The sequence below is a fragment of the Rhinolophus ferrumequinum genome, unplaced genomic scaffold (assembly GCF_004115265.2).
Source record: "Rhinolophus ferrumequinum isolate MPI-CBG mRhiFer1 unplaced genomic scaffold, mRhiFer1_v1.p scaffold_84_arrow_ctg1, whole genome shotgun sequence".
NCBI lineage: Eukaryota > Metazoa > Chordata > Mammalia > Chiroptera > Rhinolophidae > Rhinolophus > Rhinolophus ferrumequinum.
This window is the reverse complement of record NW_022680440.1, coordinates 950,859-973,240: the sequence shown is the minus strand read 5'-3', so window position 1 is coordinate 973,240 and position 22,382 is coordinate 950,859. Positions and strand designations below refer to the sequence as shown.

General features: G+C 44.9%; 1 protein-coding gene across 1 annotated transcript; it reads left to right on the top strand.

Annotated features, from left to right (window-relative positions):
* Positions 1 to 1,126: 1,126 nt before the first annotated feature.
* AMMECR1L (AMMECR1 like) lies at positions 1,127 to 21,345 on the top strand. The gene is made up of 8 exons (XM_033102305.1): positions 1,127 to 1,555; positions 3,046 to 3,155; positions 10,948 to 11,392; positions 13,364 to 13,474; positions 13,771 to 13,885; positions 14,547 to 14,637; positions 16,049 to 16,145; positions 17,795 to 21,345. The coding sequence occupies exons 3-8, from the start codon at positions 10,986 to 10,988 to the stop codon at positions 17,904 to 17,906; spliced, it is 933 nt and encodes a 310-aa protein (XP_032958196.1). The 5' UTR covers positions 1,127 to 1,555; positions 3,046 to 3,155; positions 10,948 to 10,985; the 3' UTR covers positions 17,907 to 21,345.
* The last annotated feature ends 1,037 nt before the right edge of the window (positions 21,346 to 22,382 follow it).

The window sequence follows — 22,382 nt, the reverse complement described above, 5'->3', positions numbered from 1 at the left end:
TTTGAGAGCCCCAGGTCCAAGAGGCACCAGACATTGTTTTCTTGGGTTTTGTTGCCCACAGGTATTTACGCTAAAAATCTGTCCTAGTAGAGCTTATTATACTTCAGTACATTTTGCATCTTATAGTAGATACTTTTCTTTGCTCTTTGGGGACAAACATGTTAAGGATTCCTTTGTGAATGAATAAACAGAATAGCAAAACATAAATCAGTCTATCTGTGGGCTTGAGTCTGTGTTCTTGACAAGGCTGGTACTGCTTTAAAACAGGCCATGCCCATGCTGCAGGCCTAAACCTACACTGTTCGGGGTGGTTAGGGTGAGGGAACATGGCGCAAGTAAGGCTTTTAGTGCAACTCCATCTGTCATTAAAAATAAAAATACTAAGTCATGAACTTAAATGAAATAGCAAGTATGTGAAATTAAAATAATTTACTCCTGATTTTAAAAAAGTGTTTTATACTGTTCTGAGGCCCTTGCCCTCCGGCTAACGCTGAGGAATGTGCTTAGTCGGCATACTGAGTTATCCACTTAAGTTATTTCGGGCCTGGGGACTCACGGGGGTCAAAACAGAGAGTACTCCAGACACCACCTAAAGCTAGGTGTCGTTTGCCCTTCCGGGTCCACGACTAAGCTGATACCTGGAACCCTCCCTGTGGGCCAGACCTGCGAGTGGGTCGGCTTGATTTAAAGGTGGTCTGGGCTGCCCCTTCGTGGCTGCTTTGGAAGTCTGCTGCCGAGTCGGATGAGGCAACGTGAGCCTGGGCAGAAAAGCCGTGGGCAGTTAACGGTTGGGCCCTAACGTGGAACAGCACGAAACAACAACGCCGGGCATCAGGGCCAGCGTCAGAAGCTGGCGCCTGGGCCTCGTAGCGAACAACGATGTCCACCCTCTCCGGCCCCCACTACAACTCCCAGCGTGCCCTGCGCTCGCTGGCTCCCTGATGCCGAGGGGCCCGGCGTGCCCTGCGCCGGCCGGCCGGTCTGACAGTGGGGCCCCGTGCGGGGCCCACTCAACTACTTGCGAGGCCGCCGGCCTCCTTTTCCTCCTCGCTACTGAACTCTCTATTCCGACTACCCCGGATTCGGCCCCACCAAAGCAAAACAGGCTGCTACATTCAATCCGAAGAATCGGTTCCAGCCAATAAAGTGTGCAGACTCAGTCCACGTGACAGTAGCAGGGCGGTGCTTTGGTGGCGCCCTGATCTCTATGGTTTTCGCGGCTCGCTTACAGAGCGTGTGGTCCACTGGAGGACTCGCTACATCCTTCCTCCATTACCTCACTGCCTCTGGTGGCTGCTGGGATTCCGGAGGACTCGGGTCCCGGCTCGACTCAGACCTCCAGCTGCCCGGGTACTACCTCCAGCTCTTCCTGCCGCCGCCCCCTGCCGCTTCCTCCTCCGTCCGCCCGCCGGCCTTCCTCGCCCCGCCCCGGCCGCGCGAACGGCGGCCTGCTTCTCCCGGGAGCCCCCACCCAGGCGCATGGCTCCATGAAGCAGGAGAAGGCAGAGCGCGAGAGGTCCCGTCCGCCCCGGCTGCGCCTGGGCCAGGAGAGAAGGTGGGAAACTCGTGCTGGCGCCTCCTCCGCAGGGCCCGGCCTCCCTCGGGCCGCCGCCGACGTGCCCGCCGGGCCTCCGCACCCGGGCAAGCGGAGCGGCAGGGGCGCGGACCACCGGGATGGAGGCGAGGGTCCGGGGCAGCGTGGGGGAGGGGCTCCCGGGCGTCGGTGGAAGGAGGCGGCGGGCAGACGAGGCCTGCTGGCCGCGTGTCCCCGCTGAGGGCGGGGTCGGAAGACATTGCTGGGGAGGGGGCAGCCGGACGCCCCTGCCCTGGGGCGCTAGGCAAGGCGAGGCTGTCGCTCCTTTCCGCACGCCCTCCGAGGAAACAGTCTCGGGTCCGTGTAAAGTTTTGGTGGTGTCCAGCTCCGCCTGGTGGCCCCCACCCTTCCCCCGCCCCCTCCCCCGCCGGGCGTCTGGATTCCACCCCCGCGGCTGAGCCCTCGCTGCCCTACCCGTCGCTGGGCGGTCTCCCTAACTCCTCCCAGCTCTCTGTACTCTCATTCCCGACCCCCTTTTTTTCTTACCTTTCACCTTTTCTCTCTGCCTGCTTTGCCCCTGCCCGCTTTGGCTTCTCCTTTCCCCACTCTGTCTCGTGTTTCTCTTGGCTTCACTCTCTTTTCATACGCATGCTTTTTATATTATTCCTCTTCTCTTTTCTTTTTGCCAACCCTACCCTCAGTCTCTCCTTCCTTATCCACCCATTGCCCTCGTTTCCGTTGTCCCTCCACCTTACAATCTTTCGGTTTTATGCCTCTCTCCCTCCAGGCTGTGGGGTTTGCCCTTCATTCCCTGTCCTCCATTCCGCGTCCTGATCTGAACTCCTCAGTTTGCCACACTTCCTTCCCTCATCCCTGTAGGCCTATCCTCTTTCACTGTCCTCTTCTTGGATAGAGTGGGTGGGGCCTGGAGTCTCCTGTTTACATCTTTAGGAATAGCTTGATTCTCTACTAACTGGGGATGGGGAGAGCTGGGGAGAGATTTTGAAGAGATTTATGTAAGACTAAGGATGAGTGGCTTGCCAGCAGTTATCATCTTCCCCTGGGGTAACAAGATGGCCTGTCAGGACCCTAGCATGCTGTCTAGTAATTCTTTAGCACCATCTTTACAGAGGATTTGGGAATGTGTTTATATTCTGAAACCAATGGAGAGCCTTGAAATGGTATATCTTGGCCTGAGAGCAAGTTTTGTTATGAAGTAGTGATGGAGGAAGTTTTAGTGTGTGTCTCATGTTCAGGTTCAATAAAACCTTTGATCCTCAGTGTCCTCCCTTGGTGATGACGCCAAGGGTGAGGTGACTCAGTGCATGGAACTGCTGTTGCCACCTCATATTTACATTTTGAAATGTTTTGTTTGAAGTAAGGAGAGCCTGTTCCTTAGCTATTTGTTTTTTTAGAAATTGCTCTATTGAGTTGTAGTTTTTTCAAAACCATCTCTTACCTCTGCACTACCTTGATTTTGTTCATTCACTGCACCTGCATTTCCATCTTAGGTACAGGACGAAGGAATGGAATCGGAAGGAAGAAAATTCATTTCAGAGACAAAATAGCTCCCCTCCTCTGTTATAGCTGTTCCCCTGGCAATACAAACTTTCTGCTTTCAGTGAGTATTACCTTGGACATATTTAGAATAGAGTTTTGTTGCTTTTTTTGTTTTAGGCTTGTATTAGGATTTTAGGGTATAGGTTTACTTTGTCCACATGTATTTTTCTATTTCCATGAGGGGTTCCTAATGTTGATGAAGTTCCTTCCACTTGCACTGTTTTAAAATAATTTAAATATGTAAAGAAAGGTTTATTGTCTATAATCCCATTAGAATGACCTAGATGGTGGTGCAGCATTACACTTACTCTCTATGTTTTTAGTACGAAAGTCTGGCTCTGCCCCCTTCCCAAATTAGTTTTTCTTTTTAAGAACGACGATTGTAACTCACAGTTCCTGTCAAAATCAATTATTGGGTCTCTTCCATACAGTTCTAATCTTCAGAGATTTTTGGAACATTTTGCCCTAAATCTGCTATGGTGATACTACCCTGTTTCCCCCAAAATAAGACATAGCCAAACAACCAGCTCTAATGTGTCTTTTGGAGCAAAAATTAATATAAGACCCAGTCTTATTTTACTATAAGATCGGGTCTTATGCAAGACCGGGTCTTACATAATATATAATATAACATAATATGATGGTATAATACTGGATATAATATAATACAATATCGGGTCTTATATTAATTTTTGCTCTAAAAGATGCATTAGAGCTGATGGTCCGGCTAGGTCTTATTTTCAGGGAAACATGGTATTATCTTAAAAGTAATTAAAATTCTACATGCAAACAAAGTTCTGGAAAATTTTATGTTACTGATGTGTCTCCTTGAGTTTATTAATAACTCTTGTAAGAGAGTTTTTCAGAGTGCTTCACATTTTTTTGGAGCCTCACACATCCTCTGTGAGGGAGGCAGGGAACAAATATTTTCATTTAACAAATGAATGAACTGAGGCCCAGAATGATCTGGCACCTTGCCATAGGTCACATGGGAACGGATCTAAAAACAAAATAGAACTTCTGACTCCTATATTTATGTTTTTTTTTAAGTTGACATGAAAATGTATAGTTCTGTGCATTTTTCTAAATCTGCAACTTTTAAAAGCAATTGTATACGTAGGTCTATTTTTCAGGGAAATTTTTCACACAGCACGTGTTTCTATTTTTGTTTTTTGGATATGAGTAGGACATGTATGATGGGGTTTCAAATATATAGAAATAATTCTTTGAAATGATATACCAGAACGTTTGTGGGTTTTTCATCTATTTTTTGGAATAGTTTCATAAGTAGGCCAGAATTATAGCTTAGGTGTTGTTTCACTACTCATATAACAGTTATTAAGTTGAATTTCAGTTAAATTCTGTCACAAACAAAACAATAGTCTGTTCTCTTCTGTATAAACCTTGGTTTGAATGGACATCTATACACTAAGTAATAAGAAAATGCAGAGACTCCATTTTTCTTTGTCTCTTTCCCACGTCTCAAATCTGTTTTCTTTGTTATTATAAGGTTGTACTCCCTAATAAACTCTTTTGAGGCTTGTCTTCAAATGGTGAATCTAGATTTTTTTTTCACCTCCATGCTCTTCTAGGTACTTTAATCTGGTTATTGTTTGAAATCTAACTACTTTGATGCAGTAATTCTGTTAGTACTCAATATATATCAAGACTTATAATAGTGTATTTAGCAAGTTTAGTTTCTTTTTAGTGTGAGCGTAAAAGAGGACCTCTGTAGAATAGAACTGTGTACAACTCCCAGCCCAATATTCTTCATGTTTTCTGGCCTTCACAATGAAAAGAACAGTGGATGATTTATTAGAAGCTATTGCTCTCCAAAGAGGAAAAGCATTGAGGTGTTTGGAGTAATGATCCCATGTTAATAATATGATCTTTTAGACTACAAGGTAGTTCTTAATAGAATTTTATTATGGAGGTATTTATTTCTCTAGAAGGCGAGAACTCAGAGCTGTGTTATTTTTAGACCCAGCCCTGCTTTCAGTAGCAGAGGTAGTGATAGTATTGATAGTAGCAGACACGTGCTGAAGGACTGCTAGTGCTGTTCACATCTTCTCACTGAATGCTCACAAATAGTCCTGTGTGGCAGCAGGCCCAGGTCCACAGAGATGTGAGAGCGTGCCTGAGTTTGCATGGCCAGTATGTGGCCAGTCAGGGTTGGGATTTCAGCCTAGACGGCAACCCCAGAGCCTAGGCTCCGTCCTCTGACAGTGGGAGCTATGAGCCTTGAAAGAGACCCGTGCCAGAGAGGGAGGAAGGTCCTCTGCCCTGCCAGCCACTTCAGTCAGGGCATCCTCATACCCTCCCTCAGTACTGGTCTCCATGCCTTGTTTATAAACATCAGCAACTTATAAGGCATTGATTTTTGTGAACTCTCGAAATCATATGTTGCTCTCCAAGCAAATAGTGCCCCAGTGGGTAGCTCTTAAAGCATTCCATCGTTCAAAACAAACAAAATTCTCCTCAAGTACAGTTCAGAAACTAGGTATGGCCTGTCAGAGGAAAGCCTTGAGCAACCTAAAGTAAAATACTGTTTTTCCCTAAAAATAAGACCGGGTCTTATATTAATTTTTGCTCCAAAAGACGCATCTGGGCTTATGTTCAGGGGATGTCATCCTGAAAAATCATGCTAGGGCTTATTTTCCGGTTAGGTCTTATTTTGGGGGAAACACGGTAGAAACTGAGGCTAAGCCCAGGACTTACATCAGTTACTGGTGTATTTTAGTAAAGAAGACCACCACCAGCATAAATCAAACCAAGACATTATGTGGGGGTATTTGACCTAATTTCTGAATGAATTGTCCATATTGGCGCTCCATTTTGCTATGAATTACGCCTTTTCTAGGTTTGGGCTGAACAGAGTTGACAGTGATAAGAATAGATACTTGTAATTTACTTCAGCTTCTGATACACTTCAGTTAGCACCTCACTATGGAACCAAATATCTAAAGATTAGGTTGTGCCATAAACATTCTTTTTATTAAAAAGGCAAACTTAAATGACACTACTAGGAGATCTGTAGATAAGATTGTTGGTGTGTGTGCTACATTCAGGGCACCATGTTAGGTGCTGGGAAAGATCAAACACAAATGAGACCCAGCCTCTGAGAGTAGAGGTGAGGATGATTTCAGTGCCAGCTGGAATTTAAGTGGCAAGAGAATGCCTCTCAGCTTCCCTGAAGAAAGGAGGAAGTCCCCAGCTGGCCTTTGTTGGGGACCCTAAGGAAGGTCAGGACCCCTTGAGTGTTGCATGTCAGGTAAAGAAAGGTGCGGGAACTTCAACACAGCATATTTTATTTGACACTTGCTGGGTCAGGAGGTCTAAAGGGAAGAGGTAAAACAGCCATTCCTTTTATTTCCTCCAGTATTTTTGTGGAAGTGTGGCTTGGTCTACATCTGGTGGAGAACCAGTTGTAACTAGCTCACCCTATTGATCTCAAGTGGACAGACAGTAGGAAAATGAGATCACTGCGGCTGGCTCTTAAAGTGGACCTTGAGTTTAGCTTTGAAAGGGTAACCAACTGAAGGCTTGGGAGGGTCTCGGTGATGTGTGTCTATAAAGCAAGGGTTTTACACCTGATTCCAGTTATTTCAGATGAACCGACTTCACAGTAACCACTTAGTTACTCCTACTGTGATCACAATACTATCATTGGTAGTTTTTATGAGGTTTGGGGATGAGAGAACAAATACCCACGTCATTTTAGAAGCAATGTTGAGTATATCATTAGGGGTATTTGTTTTTAGCTGGTCAAACTGCAGGTTAGTCTGTTATGTTGAAATGCTGTTTTTCTGAGGTATCTTACACTGTACTCAGACACCAAGCTGTGGGAGAAACAAGTGTCTGTAATCATTGTAGAGCAGTCCTGAGTCTGGGACTACTTGGTTGTGAGGAGATGCCCACTGTCACGCAGGGTCTCAGCTCCTGCTCCGCGCCCAAGAACTCAGGATTTGGTGAGGCCGAAAAAGAACAACAACGGAGCCATAGATAGGGGGTTCATACCACTATATTCTTGCTGGCAGCTGGTCGAGACACAAAAGCAAACATCTGCCAGTACCCCAACAAGGGGTCTTCCTGCACCTCAGTCTCGCTGGCGGCCGGGAGAGACACAGGAAGTAGGATCCACATGATCCGCAATGTGCCATCCGCTTCTCTGCGAACCAACCAACCCCCCCAGCGTAGCCAAAGCAGTTATGTTAGTGGCTAATGGCGAACTGGTTACAGCTGACGGCCATCTAATAACTGAACCGGCACCTTTCCATGTGAGGCTGAGAGCCTGGAAACTGCTCTCTGGGACTGTGTCCCCACACCCACTTTGTTAGATTGGGTTAGAAGAGTCTCCAACCTAATGAGAAAGTTTTGATGAAATTGGTGAATAGTGGTTAATGTTGTAAATTAAAAGTATTTACTACCAGCACCGTGATTTACTTCACATTCTTTACTGTAGTTCTTTTAATGTTTGCTTTATGCTGACAGATAAGTGAAATATTGGCCCCCTTCAAAATAATTCAGTGAAGATGGGGAGATGGAGTGAGTGGGTAGGCTGTAGATGAAATGAGATTGGCCATATGTTGAAAATTGTTAAAGCTGGGTACAGGGTTCATTATACTATTTTGTTTATGTTTGAAATTTTACATAGATTTAAATTTATAGAGTAAATTCTTAAAGAAATGCCTTCTCATGTATTTTTGATGCAGAAAGTCTCTAACTCTGCCTGTGGTCACTTTGAGAATATCAGTTAAATTGTTTGCTTAGTGACCTCCTGAGAAATGGTTGGGCCAGAACGCCACAAGATTTGGGTTGGTTCTGTTGATTTCACATCATAGTTTGGGAGGGTGTGGGGGAATTGTTAAAAGTAATCAGTTGTGATCATGCCCCACTGCAGATCAGTGATTGTACGTGGTGTGTAGGCAGAATATGCCTGGACTTCAGTTCTGCCTTGGCGCGGTTTGAAAACCCCTTCAGTTGCTCTGCTGTGGGGTGTTTCCCTGGTCAGGTAGTTGATAACACCTGCTAAGGAACACCTGAATTGCCACTATCTGATAACGTGGCTCTTCAGGCGTGCTTTGGTATAACGAGAATGAGGAAAGATTTCTTTTTTTAACCTTTGTTTCATCCCTTCTCATGGCTTCTTTGACTTTGGGGTTCTCCAGAGGCAGAGCCTTTGGGCCCTGCTAAAACTCCAGCTCTCTGGAGATAGTTGTCGCTGCTTCAGTCAACACGTGTCCTAAACTCCCTGCATGTACAAGGTAGAAAGTCAAAAAAGAGCTCAGAGGGGCGGCCGGATGGCTCAGTTGGTTAGAGTGCGAGCTCTTAACAGGGTTGCCGGTTCAATTCCCACATGGGATGGTGGGCTGTGCCCCCTGCAACTAAAGATTGAATACAGAGACTGGACTTGGAGCTGAGCTGCGCCCTCCACATCTAGATTGAAAAACGACTTGATCCTGGAAAAACACACTGATCCCCAATATTGCCAAATTTAAAAAAAATGGACTTCTCTGATGTATTTTAAAGAAAAAGAGAGCTCAGAGGCCGGTGACATCTATTGTGAACTCAAATGACAGTGTCAGGTTTCCTGATGATTGTCAGAGTTATGGCTTTGGACTTAGGTGTTGGTGTTTTTTTCCCTGCTCTGTTTTTGTTGGCAGGATTCTGCAAACTATTAGGCTTGTTTTTAGTATGCCTTTGAATGTAATTTGTTTTCCATCATGCCCTGAGGATAGGGACTGAATCCAATGGCTATTATTGGCAGCCCTCACTCTTCTTTGTGACCTGGTGGGAAAACCCAGGCCTTGGAGTCTGACAGATAGATTGTGGGCCCAGTACTAACTCTGCCCCTTAATGGCAGTCTGGCTTTGGGGAGGTTATCTGGTTTAGTAAGCCTGAAGCCCCACCTCTGTAAAATGAGGGTAACGGCGTCTGTCTTGCTGAGTGGTTTTGAGGGTTCCATGGAACCCTGTTTAAAGAACACCTGTGCATTGCCAGCCCTGCGCTAAGCCCTGGTGCTCAGTGAAGTCCCTGCCTTCTGGGAGTTCTGTCCTAGTGCGAGCAGTCCAGCAAAAGCCAGGTGATGAGAGCAGCTAAGTAAATTGACATTTGCTACATGCCAGACACTGTAGTAAGCACTTTACATGCATTAGACTCATTTAATTCTCCTAACAACCGCATGAGGCAAATCCTGTTGTTACTCTCACTGTGAAGAAACTGAGTCACAGAAGTAATCCTGAAGGAATCAGGATTTGAACCCAGGCCAACTGGCTCTGAGGTAGCATTTTTAACCGAGACGTTCTGCTCCCTGTCTTAGTAGTCTAAACAAAACAAAGACGTCCACGCTCAGAACAGTCTAGTCTTTGGAGGTTTTCATGTATCAAGTGCATGAGGCTTTCTCACAAAGAAGCCAGGTACCGAAGTATGCAAGCTGTTATTCCTTGGCTACAGACAACTTTTTATCTCACTGAGAATCGTCCTAGACACAAAAATGTGTATTTTGTTACAGATCAGCATATATCAAGAACGTAAATAACGTTTGTGAAATTTTTGTGTCTCATTCAATTTAAAGTGATGGATTGTTTTGGGAGAAATGGCATTGCAAATGGGTATGTAAATACCTAATTTGATTTAAAAGGTAGAATTTACGACCAAAACACTGTGTTGTAGACCAGTGTCTGAAAAGATAGTTATATGGTATGTGTTCAAATCACAAGAGAAAGTTTTAGGTAGAATAATGCATTATAATTGGGGGTGGGGGCTAAAACTAACATGTAATGACTTGAGAAGAAAACAGTATACTTTTCTCAAGTCAACAGAATTTTACAAACTTTGGTGTAAACGACATTGAAATAATTAGGATCGGTTTTCCCTTTTTCTGTTGACTATTGACACAACGGATAAGGGATCTTGGTTATGTTATTGCTATACATTGTTACCTTAGGCTTTTTAAGAAAAGAAAATTTAGTCTCCCCCCTTCACATCATCAGATGGGACACTGGTTTCCTGGCGCATCTGAGGCTGCATTTTGATAAACTGAGTGGCTTTGCATATGTCTGCCTTGCTATGACAAGACAGAAATGTCTACCTCACAAAAGGACTGGAGCTTGGGTCATTTGTGTGAAAGGTTTCCGCTAGGTTGTAGCTTTTCTTGAATGGGGTCTTGAAAGGATAGAGACGTGTAGAAATTTCAGAGAGCCAAAGAAAATGAGTAAGACCTCGGAGAATGAGAGCTGTGAGGGCAGAAAGGTGGGAGCTTGTGTTAGAAGGTGTGCTCTTTTCAGGATGGCAGCTAACTGCTTTTCACCTTCCCTCAGATCTGGGGCTGAAATTACACAGATTTAGGTTAGTGATGAGGAAAATGCTGAAAGGATGTGGTTAACAAGCAGAAGCATAAAAGTTCCTCTGGGATCCTTTAAAACTAGGGTGGTTCAATCTGGATCCTCTAAAAAGGTAGAGAAAGCGATCTGCCAGAGTCCTACAGGTCAGGTGCACTCTTCTAGTCAATTTCGAAATGTCCTCATCCGGTTTCAAGATGGCTGCTACCCCACCCTTCCTTCTGCCCAAGACAGTCTTGGGCAACAGAGAACCTTCTCGCATGCCTCCATCCATGCTGATCATAGCTTTATGGAAAATAAATTGTTCCCCTTTAGGAAAAGGTTAGGAGCTTCTGGTGTGGAATTCAGGGTCTCCTAGCCTTTCAGGTCTGCGACCGATTGTGACCATGTAACCCGGGTGAGAGAAAGAATTGGCGATTCTTACCTCTCCAGGTAGACTCTTTCTCTTTGATTTTTGTTTTCTCCTTTTAACTAACCATTTGAATTAATCTCACTTATTCTCTTTTTGGTTAGGGTTCTGTAGCATTCCAGACCTCGAGCACTGAATCAGGATGGGAAAAAGACGTTGTGTTCCTCCACTCGAGCCCAAGTTGGCAGCAGGCTGTTGTGGGGTCAAGAAGCCCAAGTTATCTGGCAGTGGAGCGCACACCCACGGGAACCAGTCCACGACTGTCCCTGGCTCCAGTTCAGGACCTCTTCAGAATCACCAGCATGTGGATGGCAGCAGTGGTCGGGAGAATGTGTCAGACTTAACGCTGGGACCTGGAAACTCTCCCATCACACGAATGAATCCCACATCGGGAGCGCTGAGCCCTCTCCCCCGTCCCAACGGAACTGCCAACACCACCAAGAATCTGGTGGTGACTGCAGAGATGTGCTGCTACTGCTTTGACGTCCTCTACTGTCACCTCTATGGCTTCCCACAGCCCCGGCTTCCTAGATTCACCAATGACCCCTAGTGAGTAAATCCATCAGGGCAGGCATGTGAGGGCAGGGCAATCCATCAGTGAGAAAGGCATGATGGCCTCTTTCTGGGGTCGTTCTCTTGAGAGAGTCTGCTGCTTATAAAAGCTTTCCTGTGATTTGGGGAAAGGGTAACGGGAATAGGATGATGAGAAATGAGAAATGTCCAGTAACATCTAGACAATTCACAGGATTTAGTAATGGAAGAGGACTAGGTTATGTGTGGAGGAGGTGAGGTGTAGGCGTGAGTCTTCAAATTAGGAGGATGTTGGTTTCAGCGCTTTTAACCTCTCAGGTGTAGAGGTCACACGGTCGCAGCATTGTGGATCCCTGTAGTGTTGACGTCCAAATGGGTTGGGGGTTTCTGAGGGCCTGATTGGAGACTAGTGGCTTACTTAGCAGGAGCTGTGATGCTCCTGACTGCCCTTCCACAAGCCCCTGGTCATCCCCTGGGGCCGCCGGTGCTCCCCCGAGAATGTCAGAATGTGCACTGCTGTTTGTAGTTCAAGAGTGTTGACTCGTGTGTGTCAGGAAGCACAAAGTGAAGACACTCAGCCATTGTTTGCGTCTTTCTCAGAATTGGAAACAGCTCTGAGCTGGCTTTAAAGAGCACTACTGCTTTTTTTTTTAACTTTATTGAAGTGTGTTTTTCCAGGACCCAGTAGGTTATTGTTCCTAGGAGATGCTTTGGAGCGCTCATTGACCTAAGAGCATCCATTTCTCAACTCTTAGTGCCACACCAGGGCACTACATAGCCCCCCTGAGTGGGCCGTGGAGGGGCATAAAGAAAAAGTACTTGCTCTTGGGAGACTTGTTGAGTTGGCAGTTCACAAACACAGAGCTAAGCAGTGTCTGTGGCACACTGGGCAGAAGTAGAGGGGACGTCGCTCGTGTGTGACTGTCAGAGGAGAGAAAATCTGCTAACCTGTCAGGGAAGGATTGCCATGGGATACCATGGTCAGACGAACCCTGACTGAGCAGCTGGGGGTTGTGAGTGTTGGTCTGAGGTGGTCAGGTGTGTCCCGTAAGGAGAGGGACACAGATTTAGAAGAGTGGGTGCAGTGTATGGGCTGTTACATTCATGGGCTAATATTAATGTTTCCATCCTGCAGACAGTGGGAATCTTGTTTGGGTTGATTTGGAGACCGTAACCTTGGCTGGTGCCCCTCAGGTGTTTTAGTGCAAGGAAAAAAAGGGTAGGTGGGAGATCTGCTTTGTAACAATGATCAAAGATGTAGAAAACTTAAAAAATTTTAGTTGCTTTTTAGAAGTGTTTAACTCAACAATCTTAAGAGGTAAGGGCAGAGGAATTTGGAGGAATCTCAGGAAGAGGGGACAGACTTGTAACCTCTTTCTAAAAAATCTGTCACCTTCAGTCTGATGTAGCCTAGTGAAGCATGACTTTGGCCTAGAAACAGAAAGTGGCAACTTCTGCTAATAATGAACTCTCTTCAAAAGACATTTTTTTCTTTTCTGAACATTTGTGAACAGGAGCTATTTGTAATTGCCAGGAACACAGATAATTACGGGAACAGTGTGGGGTTGCAGGGAATGCTGACAGCTAAAGAGGAGAGGGTACACAGGCCCAGTGTGTCTTCATGAAGGATGGAACTGGGGAACATGGACACTCAAAATACAGAAGAGGAGAGAGACATGGAGAGTTAGAAGGACAGGAAGTGGACTCCTTAGCAGAGGATGAGGAGTGTGGCACATACGCGTGGTGTCTGAGCTGTGAGCAGGCTCCCAGGCAAGGCGGCCCAGAGAGCCTGTCTTCACACCGCCTTGTTGAGCTGTCCCCTCTGTTTCCCTGCAGGGACTGCGCAACTCCCAGAAAGGCAGGCAGCTGGCCGGCAATTCAGAAAACAGCCCTTTGGGGGAATAGCAGAAATGAACAGGGATAAAGCCGAGGTTTTGTTCTTACCCATGAGTAATTTGGGGCTGGCGAGTGTTTTGTGTTTTGTTTTAGTCCGCTCTTTGTGACATGGAAGACAGGGCGGGACAAGCGGCTTCGTGGCTGCATTGGGACCTTCTCAGCCATGAATCTTCATTCAGGACTCAGGGAATACACGTTAACCAGGTAATTAATTACACCAGGCATCAGATCTGTTGGTCATTGGCAATCAGATTTATCTGCAGGATCGAAAACAACTGCCTGACTTTATTTCTTCTAAGAATGAGTATTCTCTTCTTGGTAATCCGAGAATGTGGGGGCTTTAGTCTGATGAGTCATGTATCAGTTCAAGTATAGACAGTTAATAAGTTACATTTTAGCACTGTAGTATTGACGGAAATGGCTGCCTTCTGTAGCTCAGGGCACGTGGTGTTGGCTCCCAACTCGAGAGTAGCCTCACACATGCTTTCTGTCCCCTCCAGTGCACTTAAGGACAGCCGCTTCCCCCCCCTGACCCGAGAGGAGCTGCCTAAACTGTCCTGCTCGGTCTCCCTCCTCACTAACTTTGAGGATGCCAGTGATTACCTGGACTGGGAGGTGAGAACCGCCGCATTCGGAACTCTGCGTCTCTCGTTGCATTTGGGTTCGGGTTAGTACATGGTAATGTATCTCCTTCATTAAGGGCATAAGAATGTGAAAGCTGAGTTTGGAAGCAATTGTGGGCAACATAAGTGACAGAAAAGCTGCTGTGATAGTAGAAGCAGAAAAATTGTGACGGCTTTCTTTCTTCTCCCATTTCTTCCCAGTCCACTCTGGTCCACACCCTTCTCCTATGTCTAATAAATAATGGGGATAAAGCAGAACATTCTAGATCCCTCTTGGCAAGCCATTGAGTAAAAGTTGTTATTTCGAGTCACTTATGAAGAGTCATGAACCCAGATCAGAACCCTGTGGCATGTTCATTTACTGGAATAAATTAAAAGTGGAATATTCAAGATTATCAGATGAGCTATTGAAAGAATTTATATCTGTAACTCTCAGAGGTGGCTACAGTTAGAATCACACCTTCCCTCAAGCAAAAGTTTCTTTGGCTTTTATACCTGAGAGAGAAAGTGAGTCATGGAAAGCAAAAGGTCTCCTTTTCTCAGACCTGGGTCAAACTGGTCAGGGGACGTTGGCAGTTTCTATGTGGATGACTGAAGTGCCCTTAGAATAAGTCAATGCCATTTATTTGGTGTTTTTTTTTTTTTTTCTGTAGGTAGGGGTCCATGGGATTCGAATTGAATTCATCAACGAAAAAGGTGTCAAACGTACAGCCACATATTTACCTGAGGTTGCTAAGGAACAAGGTGAGTTGGACAAATGGCATTTCAGTGAATGATGCTGTTCCCGGTGTTGCCAAGTGCAGGTCAGGAAAATGGAGTATGTTGTCTTTCAGCCCAACCGCAACTAAAAATGAGTGCCTTTCTTACAGAAGGAGAAATAAACTCCCCAAAAGATGCAGAAGCTGTGAAAAGAAAAGGAGTCAAGATTTCTCTTACTCACCTGCTTGTTTCACTTACTTTCAGTGAATAGTTTTATTTCTTGGCCCCCAAAATGACAGTGATATTTGTAGCAAAATTGCACCAATTAACTTGACCATATTATGGAATTCATTGTAAAGGGAAGCTGCCCATATCAGTGGATTTTGAATGGTTGGTCATGAATTATGAAACAATGTTATACTTGAAAAAAGGCAAAACATAATTTGTTTTTTTTGTTTTTTTTTTAAGAATTCGGTTCTAAGTTACTAAATTCCTATAATGTGACATTAAAGCTAAGAAATGAGTTGGGCAGGTTTTCTCTTTAAAAGAATTACCTTTAAATGCTGCTTGTGCATTCTGTGATATGTAACCCGATTTTCTTTCTTTCTTGAATTTAGTCTGTTTTTCAAATTAATATGTGAAACACACAGTATTTATTTGTTGGGTGTGAACCTGGAATAGAGAATAATATCCAGTTTAATATGTCACTGAATTATGTGGAAAGCAGTTGCTTTGTTGGTTTCCATTGTGGTTGTGTTAAAACTTTTTCAAAAGAAGTGTGGATGTGACCTAAAAAGGAAGCCTTTTATCCAGCTCTGAGATCATAAATCTGACGTATCTGTGCAAGGTGACTCGCCATAAGTATTTTCTAATACTGAGATGTGATGATAATTTAAATAAATTACTTTGCTATTTGAAAATTCGTTAGGAAAAATAAAAATTGGCACATGCTGCAGTAATTTAGGGGATTTTCAATTTGGTATGTTGGGTTTTATCTGTTAAAAATCGGCGAGAACAACACAACAGTATATGTGTGAACAACTTTCCCATCCTTCTTAAAGGAAAAGCTTCCTTCCCAATCAGTTCTCTGTAATAGAAACCAGGATGCCTACAGATCATCAGATTGAAGGAAGGCCCCACGAAGGAGTATCAGCTGCAGAACTTGAACTCTCTCTCCACAGAACAGCCTGGTCAGCAGCACTGGGCCAACAGGCTATTTGAGTTGGGACCAAGTTTGTTCCTAGATGCCTGTCCTGGGATCACATCTGACAGGAAAGAGGCAGGAGCTGGACTGCCTGGGGATACCACTCTGGTGTGTGTCAGGCCCTAATCTCAGGTCTCCACAGTTTTCCTTGGACGGTCAGTGCGGCAGACAGCTCCCTGCCTTCTCTCCCTGCGTTAGAGCATGTCCCACTCGGTTGTTCTGCGCTGACCTCGGTATGCCTCTTCTCCTCAGACTGGGATCAGATCCAGACAATAGACTCCCTGCTCAGGAAAGGTGGCTTTAAGGCTCCAATTACCAGTGAATTCAGAAAAACGATCAAACTCACCAGGTAAGCCACTGTCTCATTTTCGTTGTCGTTTTAACTTAGAGTTAGATGGAGGATACTTGTAGTGAGAGGGGAAGAAGAAAGTTTTCTTGGCGAATGTTCCTAAACCCCAGAAGTGTGGTGAGGCTGAGGCTCTGAGGCAGCAGAGGCACCCGCTTCCTGGGTGCCCAACAGCTGAGCGGCAGCAGGGTGGGAGCAGGCCCTGGGCCACAGAGCAAGTTGGGTATCTGTGCCAGACTCTCTGGTGGGGAGGCCGAGGGGAAAGGAAAGCCTGACGCTAGAGAAGGCTGTCATTGTGGAAGGCCAGGCTCAGTTGAAGTCACATGCAGTCAGGTGGCAGGGACATGGGTGGCATGTGAAAGGACTAGTCAGAAAATGCTTTTAATAAAGCGTTACAAGGAAACGCCTGTTTGGGGTGAATGCTTCTGCCTAGTGTGATAGAATGTACATGGACCTGGGGTCTGAAACCCAGCTTTACCACTTAGCTATGTGACCTGGGTCAGTTATTCTGCCTCTGAGTGGAGAAAAATTCTGTCTGTAAGAAGTGTGATAATGCCTTGGGGTTGTGTTAGGGTGTGGTGAGATAATGTGTGTGGAATTTCTAGACCAGGACCAGGCAGTATTGTAGGTGGTCAGGAGATGTCAGTTCTCTTCCCATCCCTCCTGAAATCGGAGACACTGAGAGGGTTAGCTTCTGTGGGCTTCTGTGGGCCTCTGGCCCCCTCATCTGTAAAATGCTGAATAATCATATAGTAACCTCATAGGTCTATTTGGAAGATAACCCAGTGTTTTTTGAAATGCTTTGGATTCCAAAAAAAAATCTTCAAATACAAAGCATTATTATTATTATTATTATAATTTATTTGAACAGCCATTTCCCTGTCAAAATTCAGGAATAACCACCTTGCAGTGGAGGAGTGATTACAGTGGGAAAGAGATGGCTCTGGGTAAGGACTGTCACACCCAGCTCCTGTGGTCTGTAGTAGGCTCCATAGGTTTGTAACACCCCATGCTTCGCATCCTGACTCGTGGCTCTTTCCAGAGCAAAGCCAAAGTGCTATGAATTCTGTTCTGACGACCCTGTGATATGATATGGCATATTCATCTGGGAATTGAGACCCGTCCTATGTAGCCCCAGGATCCTTTAACCTGCTTCATGAGAATATGACCCAGAATTAGGTATCTGTGCCCTTTTGGTTATAAATGACTTGTTTATTGCTTTTTGCAAGTTGAGGTTGCATTTCTGTCAATTTATCACATTTTAACCTGACAGTAGATACGCAGTTTACACTGAGCGTTGGTGCAGTCGTCTTCCAATCTGCCTCCCATGTCATTTGACCTTGAAATTCTTCACCCCGCCCCCAGTAGCAGATTGCTTAAGAGCAGCCTGATGATAAGCATTTGCAGTGTTTAAGGTGGGATGTGCAGAAAGTACATTCTCAGGGGACTGTGACTGTGCTTTTCATCTTGTTCATTCGTAATAACAACATTGTTTCTTTGTGCTGTCTTTCATTTTCTGTAAGTAAGGTTGCTCTTGGTCTTCCATTTTATTCTTTCAAAATGTGGAATAAGCTTTTGGTTTTCTCTGCTGAGTGAGTTTACTAAATGAAGTGTTTGAGGTTCCTGATACCCTTTCCTGTTTCCTTACACAGGTACCGAAGTGAGAAGGTGACAATCACTTATGCAGAATATATTGCTTCTCGACAGCACTGTTTCCAGAATGGCACTCTTCATGCCCCGCCCCTCTACAATCATTACTCCTGACACACGGCTGCATGACCAGTCCCACCCCTCTGTGGCCACCAATGGCTATGACATCATTGGAGCAGATGCCTCCTCTTCCTGGTCCAGTTACTTCTATTACTGCACCATTTTATGATGCTAGCTTCCGTTGCCAAGTCTGCCTCCAGCTGACGGGGGGGATTGGAGGCATGGGGTTACACTGAATGAAACAGAACTTGAGGAGCCCAAGCCTTATCTCAGCCTTTCCTCATAATGGGGTTCCGTTGGATTGGGGCTCCTCCATGACTGGTGAGAATGACCGTGTGGGTTCAGAAGACCCTTGGCACACAGGTGCCACTAGTGGTTTGCCCCCTGTGTGTTGGCCACACAGTGAAAGCTGGCATTGATGATTCCTGAAGGTGTACCCCACACACACCCCTACAGCCTCCCCAGATCAAGTAGGTGTATTCCCCTGGCAGTCTGGGCAACGGAGACCAACAAGAAACATTTTTAGGTTGTTTTAAATTCCTTTTTTTAAACCTCCAGTTTATTGCATACCAAGAGTTAATTATAACCTCCATGCTTCATACATACGTGGACGCCATGTTATGTTTGGACGTGGGCACCGTGAGTCCTTTGAGGCTCCTGGACAGAGACCCACATCAAGATCAGAAGCCCTTTGGATGGCGTTGCAGATCTCATCGCTCAGTTAGCCTTGAAGGTTTTCATTCTCATCCCGCTGTCAGTTGGATTTTCTGGCACTCTTCTTGCATTGAGTCTCCTGGTCTTGAACAGAGCTGTGGTGTAGCCTGCTGAGGAAGGAACTGGGACGCCTGCAGGAGGGCCCAGTGTCATCGCTGCAGGCAGCGGGCAAGGCGAGGCCTCTTCCTTACCACCCGGCTACCTCACTCTGTACTGGTAGCAGTGCCTATAGCTGCGTCTAGATTCTCAGAAGATGTGGATGTTCAGACAAGCACCTGGGTTGGGCTTTAGAAAGATACATTGTCATAGGAGAGAAGGCTGTGTTTCTTTGCAGGCAAACAGCCTTTAAGCAGAGGCGCTCCCTTTTCCTAGTTTGCCTGTAGAAGTGGGAAGATGTTTGATGATTCAGTCCTTTACAGGATTTGAGAACAAAGCTGTATAATTAAACGAGGAGAATCTTTATCTTGCCTAATATGCTGGGAATCTTTACCCCACCAGGACAAGGTTCCAAATAGCTCATTTTATTCTAGGTCAATCAGACTTCCATGTGGCACATTTCCCTTTCCCACTGTTGCTAACTCCAAATATCTGTCAGCAAGTTTCTCCTCCCACTTGCCTGCTCTTCAACTCATTTGGTGGCAAAGTTCATAGAAGTTGGGGACTTGGAAGATGCTTTGGAAACAATGTCAAAGGCACTGCTGAAAGTATTCACAGGAAGAGGTGGCCAGTTGGAAGAAAAGACCCTAAGAGTGATACAATGTTTCTCAACAACATGCTTAGAGAACTCCTGAAGTGAGTTAGAAGTCAACCCAGTGAACAAAAAGTTTTGATTTATTTTTAAAAGTTTATGTGGTGATGGTGTGACTTTTCAGAATGGACAAATATGCAAGTCAAAAGGTCTTTTGAGTTTTCTTCTACCAGGAGTGGGGGAGGGGGAGCAGGGACACAATCGAAGAAACAACACGTGCTGTTATAGGCACTGCTGTCTCGTTTCCTGGAAGAGATGGGTAAGGGTGAGCAGGTTTGCTTGGCACCATCCTCCGTTCACGAGGATATGGAATGCGCAAGGGAAACATGGGGCCACCTCCATCAGGATGCCCAGGCCGGGCTGTATCACTCCATCCTACTTTGTGCTGCATTCTTGCATCCTGCCACTTTTCCCTTGCCAAGTTAATGGAAAAAGCTATTGAAGATGAAGGGGTTGTTTCATGATTTCCTGCTGCTGAGAATAATATCTTTCTTGTTACAGACATGATGACGGTTACTCTTAGGTGCCATGGATGGATGTCAGGGTGGTCAGCTCTGGACTAAACCACCCACGTTCAATTTGTACAACAGTATTGGTACATAGGGCTACACACTCGTTACTGTTCTAGTGTTCTATGTTAAAAGTTGTTTAATTTCTAAAGATTAAAAAAAGCAAAAAAATTGGTGCTAACCTTTCCCCCCTGAGCACGCTCAGTGAGACTGGTCATGCAAGCATTTACAGTGCCATGTTCTTCAAGCCTCTTTTTTCTTGTAGACACGTTGCCCTTTTTGTCTTCCCCAATGTATAGTATGTTTTTTATTTTTATTTTATTGAGGGTGGAGTAGGATACCTACCATTTAAGAAAATGAACAGAAAATTTAAAACCCACAAAATGGGGAAAATTAATCAGTGCACAAGAAATCGGGCTGGTTAAGCCCTACACCACGCTGAAGTGGCTCTGGTTTTGGAGTGAAGAAGCCTTACTCCCTGCATATTCCCTCATGCTCCTGTTCAAGTCCAGCAGTGGAGATGCTCCTGGTCTTCTTGCTTGTCAAGGGGACTCAGGGTCAACCAAGGAAAAGTATTTGGCCCCGGAAGGAATGGCACTGTCAGTGTCCATCCAAAATGGGGCCGAGTCAGGAAACAACCTGGAAGTGTACGGTCATGGTCACCTCATGAAGATGTGTGGCAGGTGGCGCTCAGGAAAAGTACTAAGTCTGGATCAGCCGCATGGCAGCTTTGCATAGGGAGAGGACGGTTCCGCACTGCCTTTCACCACGTGACCAACGCAGTGATGAGGACGGCCAGCACGTGTGAGGGGCAGGGTTAAAGAGAAGGGAGTGTTTTCTGTGGGTGTTTCCTTTGTCCTTGGGCTGTTCAGGCTGAACAGTAGGTGACCACTATCTTCAAGGAGCCAACCCAACTTGGCTGGTTTGGTTCAGAGTTCGTATCATCCCTAGCTGTGAGTGCCTTTTGGTCTGGAAAGTTGGCTTGTCTCATAATACCCACAGCTAGGACATTCTCTGTAATTATGAATTGTCCTTGTTTTACATTAAAAGAGAATGTCTTTGATCACTAGAGTTTGTCGGTGTTGGATTGTTTCCACTGTGAGGTTCTTAACCTTTTTCTCTTCATAATATTAAAGCAACTCACGTTAGAGACCCTTTCAACATGAAAGGTTTGTAGTTGAAACATAACGTATATTTTATTGTTTATAATAAAAATCATCTATACAAAAGTCCCAGGTGTTAATTTTAATATTTGCACAAGATCTGTTTTCCATGATATGTTAACACCTACAGTTTCACTAACCGTTGATGTTATTTTCTATTGAGATTCTGGAGCCTAGGGAGCTTGTGTTTTTTTGTTAATTTTCGTTCTTATTTCCCTGAAGCAAGAGACTGTATGGCCTTCAGTGCAGACTTCAGACCAATTCTTCGTATTACACTTGGTTGCCTCTTGGCTATATAACTTCTGAGTGCAAATCATTGAACTCTTTAACGAAGTATTGTAGAGAATAAATCATAATGGGTAAAAATTGTTCTTTGTCTGGCCTCTTTTTTTTTGTTGTTTGAAATAACAACAGTCATCTTATTTTTGAAGACAGCCAACCAGGCAGTAGTCAGTCAGCCTGTATTTTGTGTGGTGTTCGTGACCTCCAGTAACCTGGCACTGGTATATTTCTGGTTGGTAGCAATGCCACTGGTTTTTTTTTAGAGCCAAGTTTCCTGAACCAGTGTTCATGAATCCTTTAAGATTTGGACTTTTCTATAATAGAAAGGTTTATAGTTCTCATTAGCTTTTCCAATGAAATTGGCCTTGCCCAAAAAGCTAAAAACGGAAGAGAGGAAAGAAATGCTCAGATTTAAGATATTTGGTGACATTAATCCAAGCAAAGACCTTGGGATGTTGGTGTGTTCCGATCTTAAAAAAAAGTTTATTGCTTTTGAATAGCTCAGAAAGGATGAGATATGGAGAAAATGCTGAGTCGTTTTTCAGACATTCATTCATATTCTGGGATTGACAGTCTTTAGTTTAAATTTTTATTTACAAGGATGTAATTTTTTTTCTTAAGATACCCAGTTCTGAGGCTCTTACACCTGGCAGAACTCATCAGCATATGGCTACAGGTATACGTGCTGTCAGGGTTAGATGATAATTTTGGACATAAACTACCAACTGGTTAAACATAGACTGGTAATAACGGTGGGTGTGTGTGTGAGAGGAATGGTTTCGAAAAATTACAGTTCTAGAGATGAACATTCCATATTATTACCTATTTAATACCATCTGTGTTAAACAGCATGAAATACAGCTGTGTTTTGGGGTATTTTTGGTGGTGGTGGTGGTGGTGGTGGTGGTGGCAGTGCACTGGAACAATTCGCCATGTTAACCACTCCTACTACCTGAAAGGTGAACTAAGCCATAGAGTTCGGTGGTGCTGATTCTTGGGGTGTGGGTGTAAAGCTGCTTCCAGGTGAACCTGGAGTCTGTTACCTTGGCTTGAATATCTGGCTTTTAAATACTATTCACTGAGCTGGTTGAAGGACTTGACTCTAAACCAATAC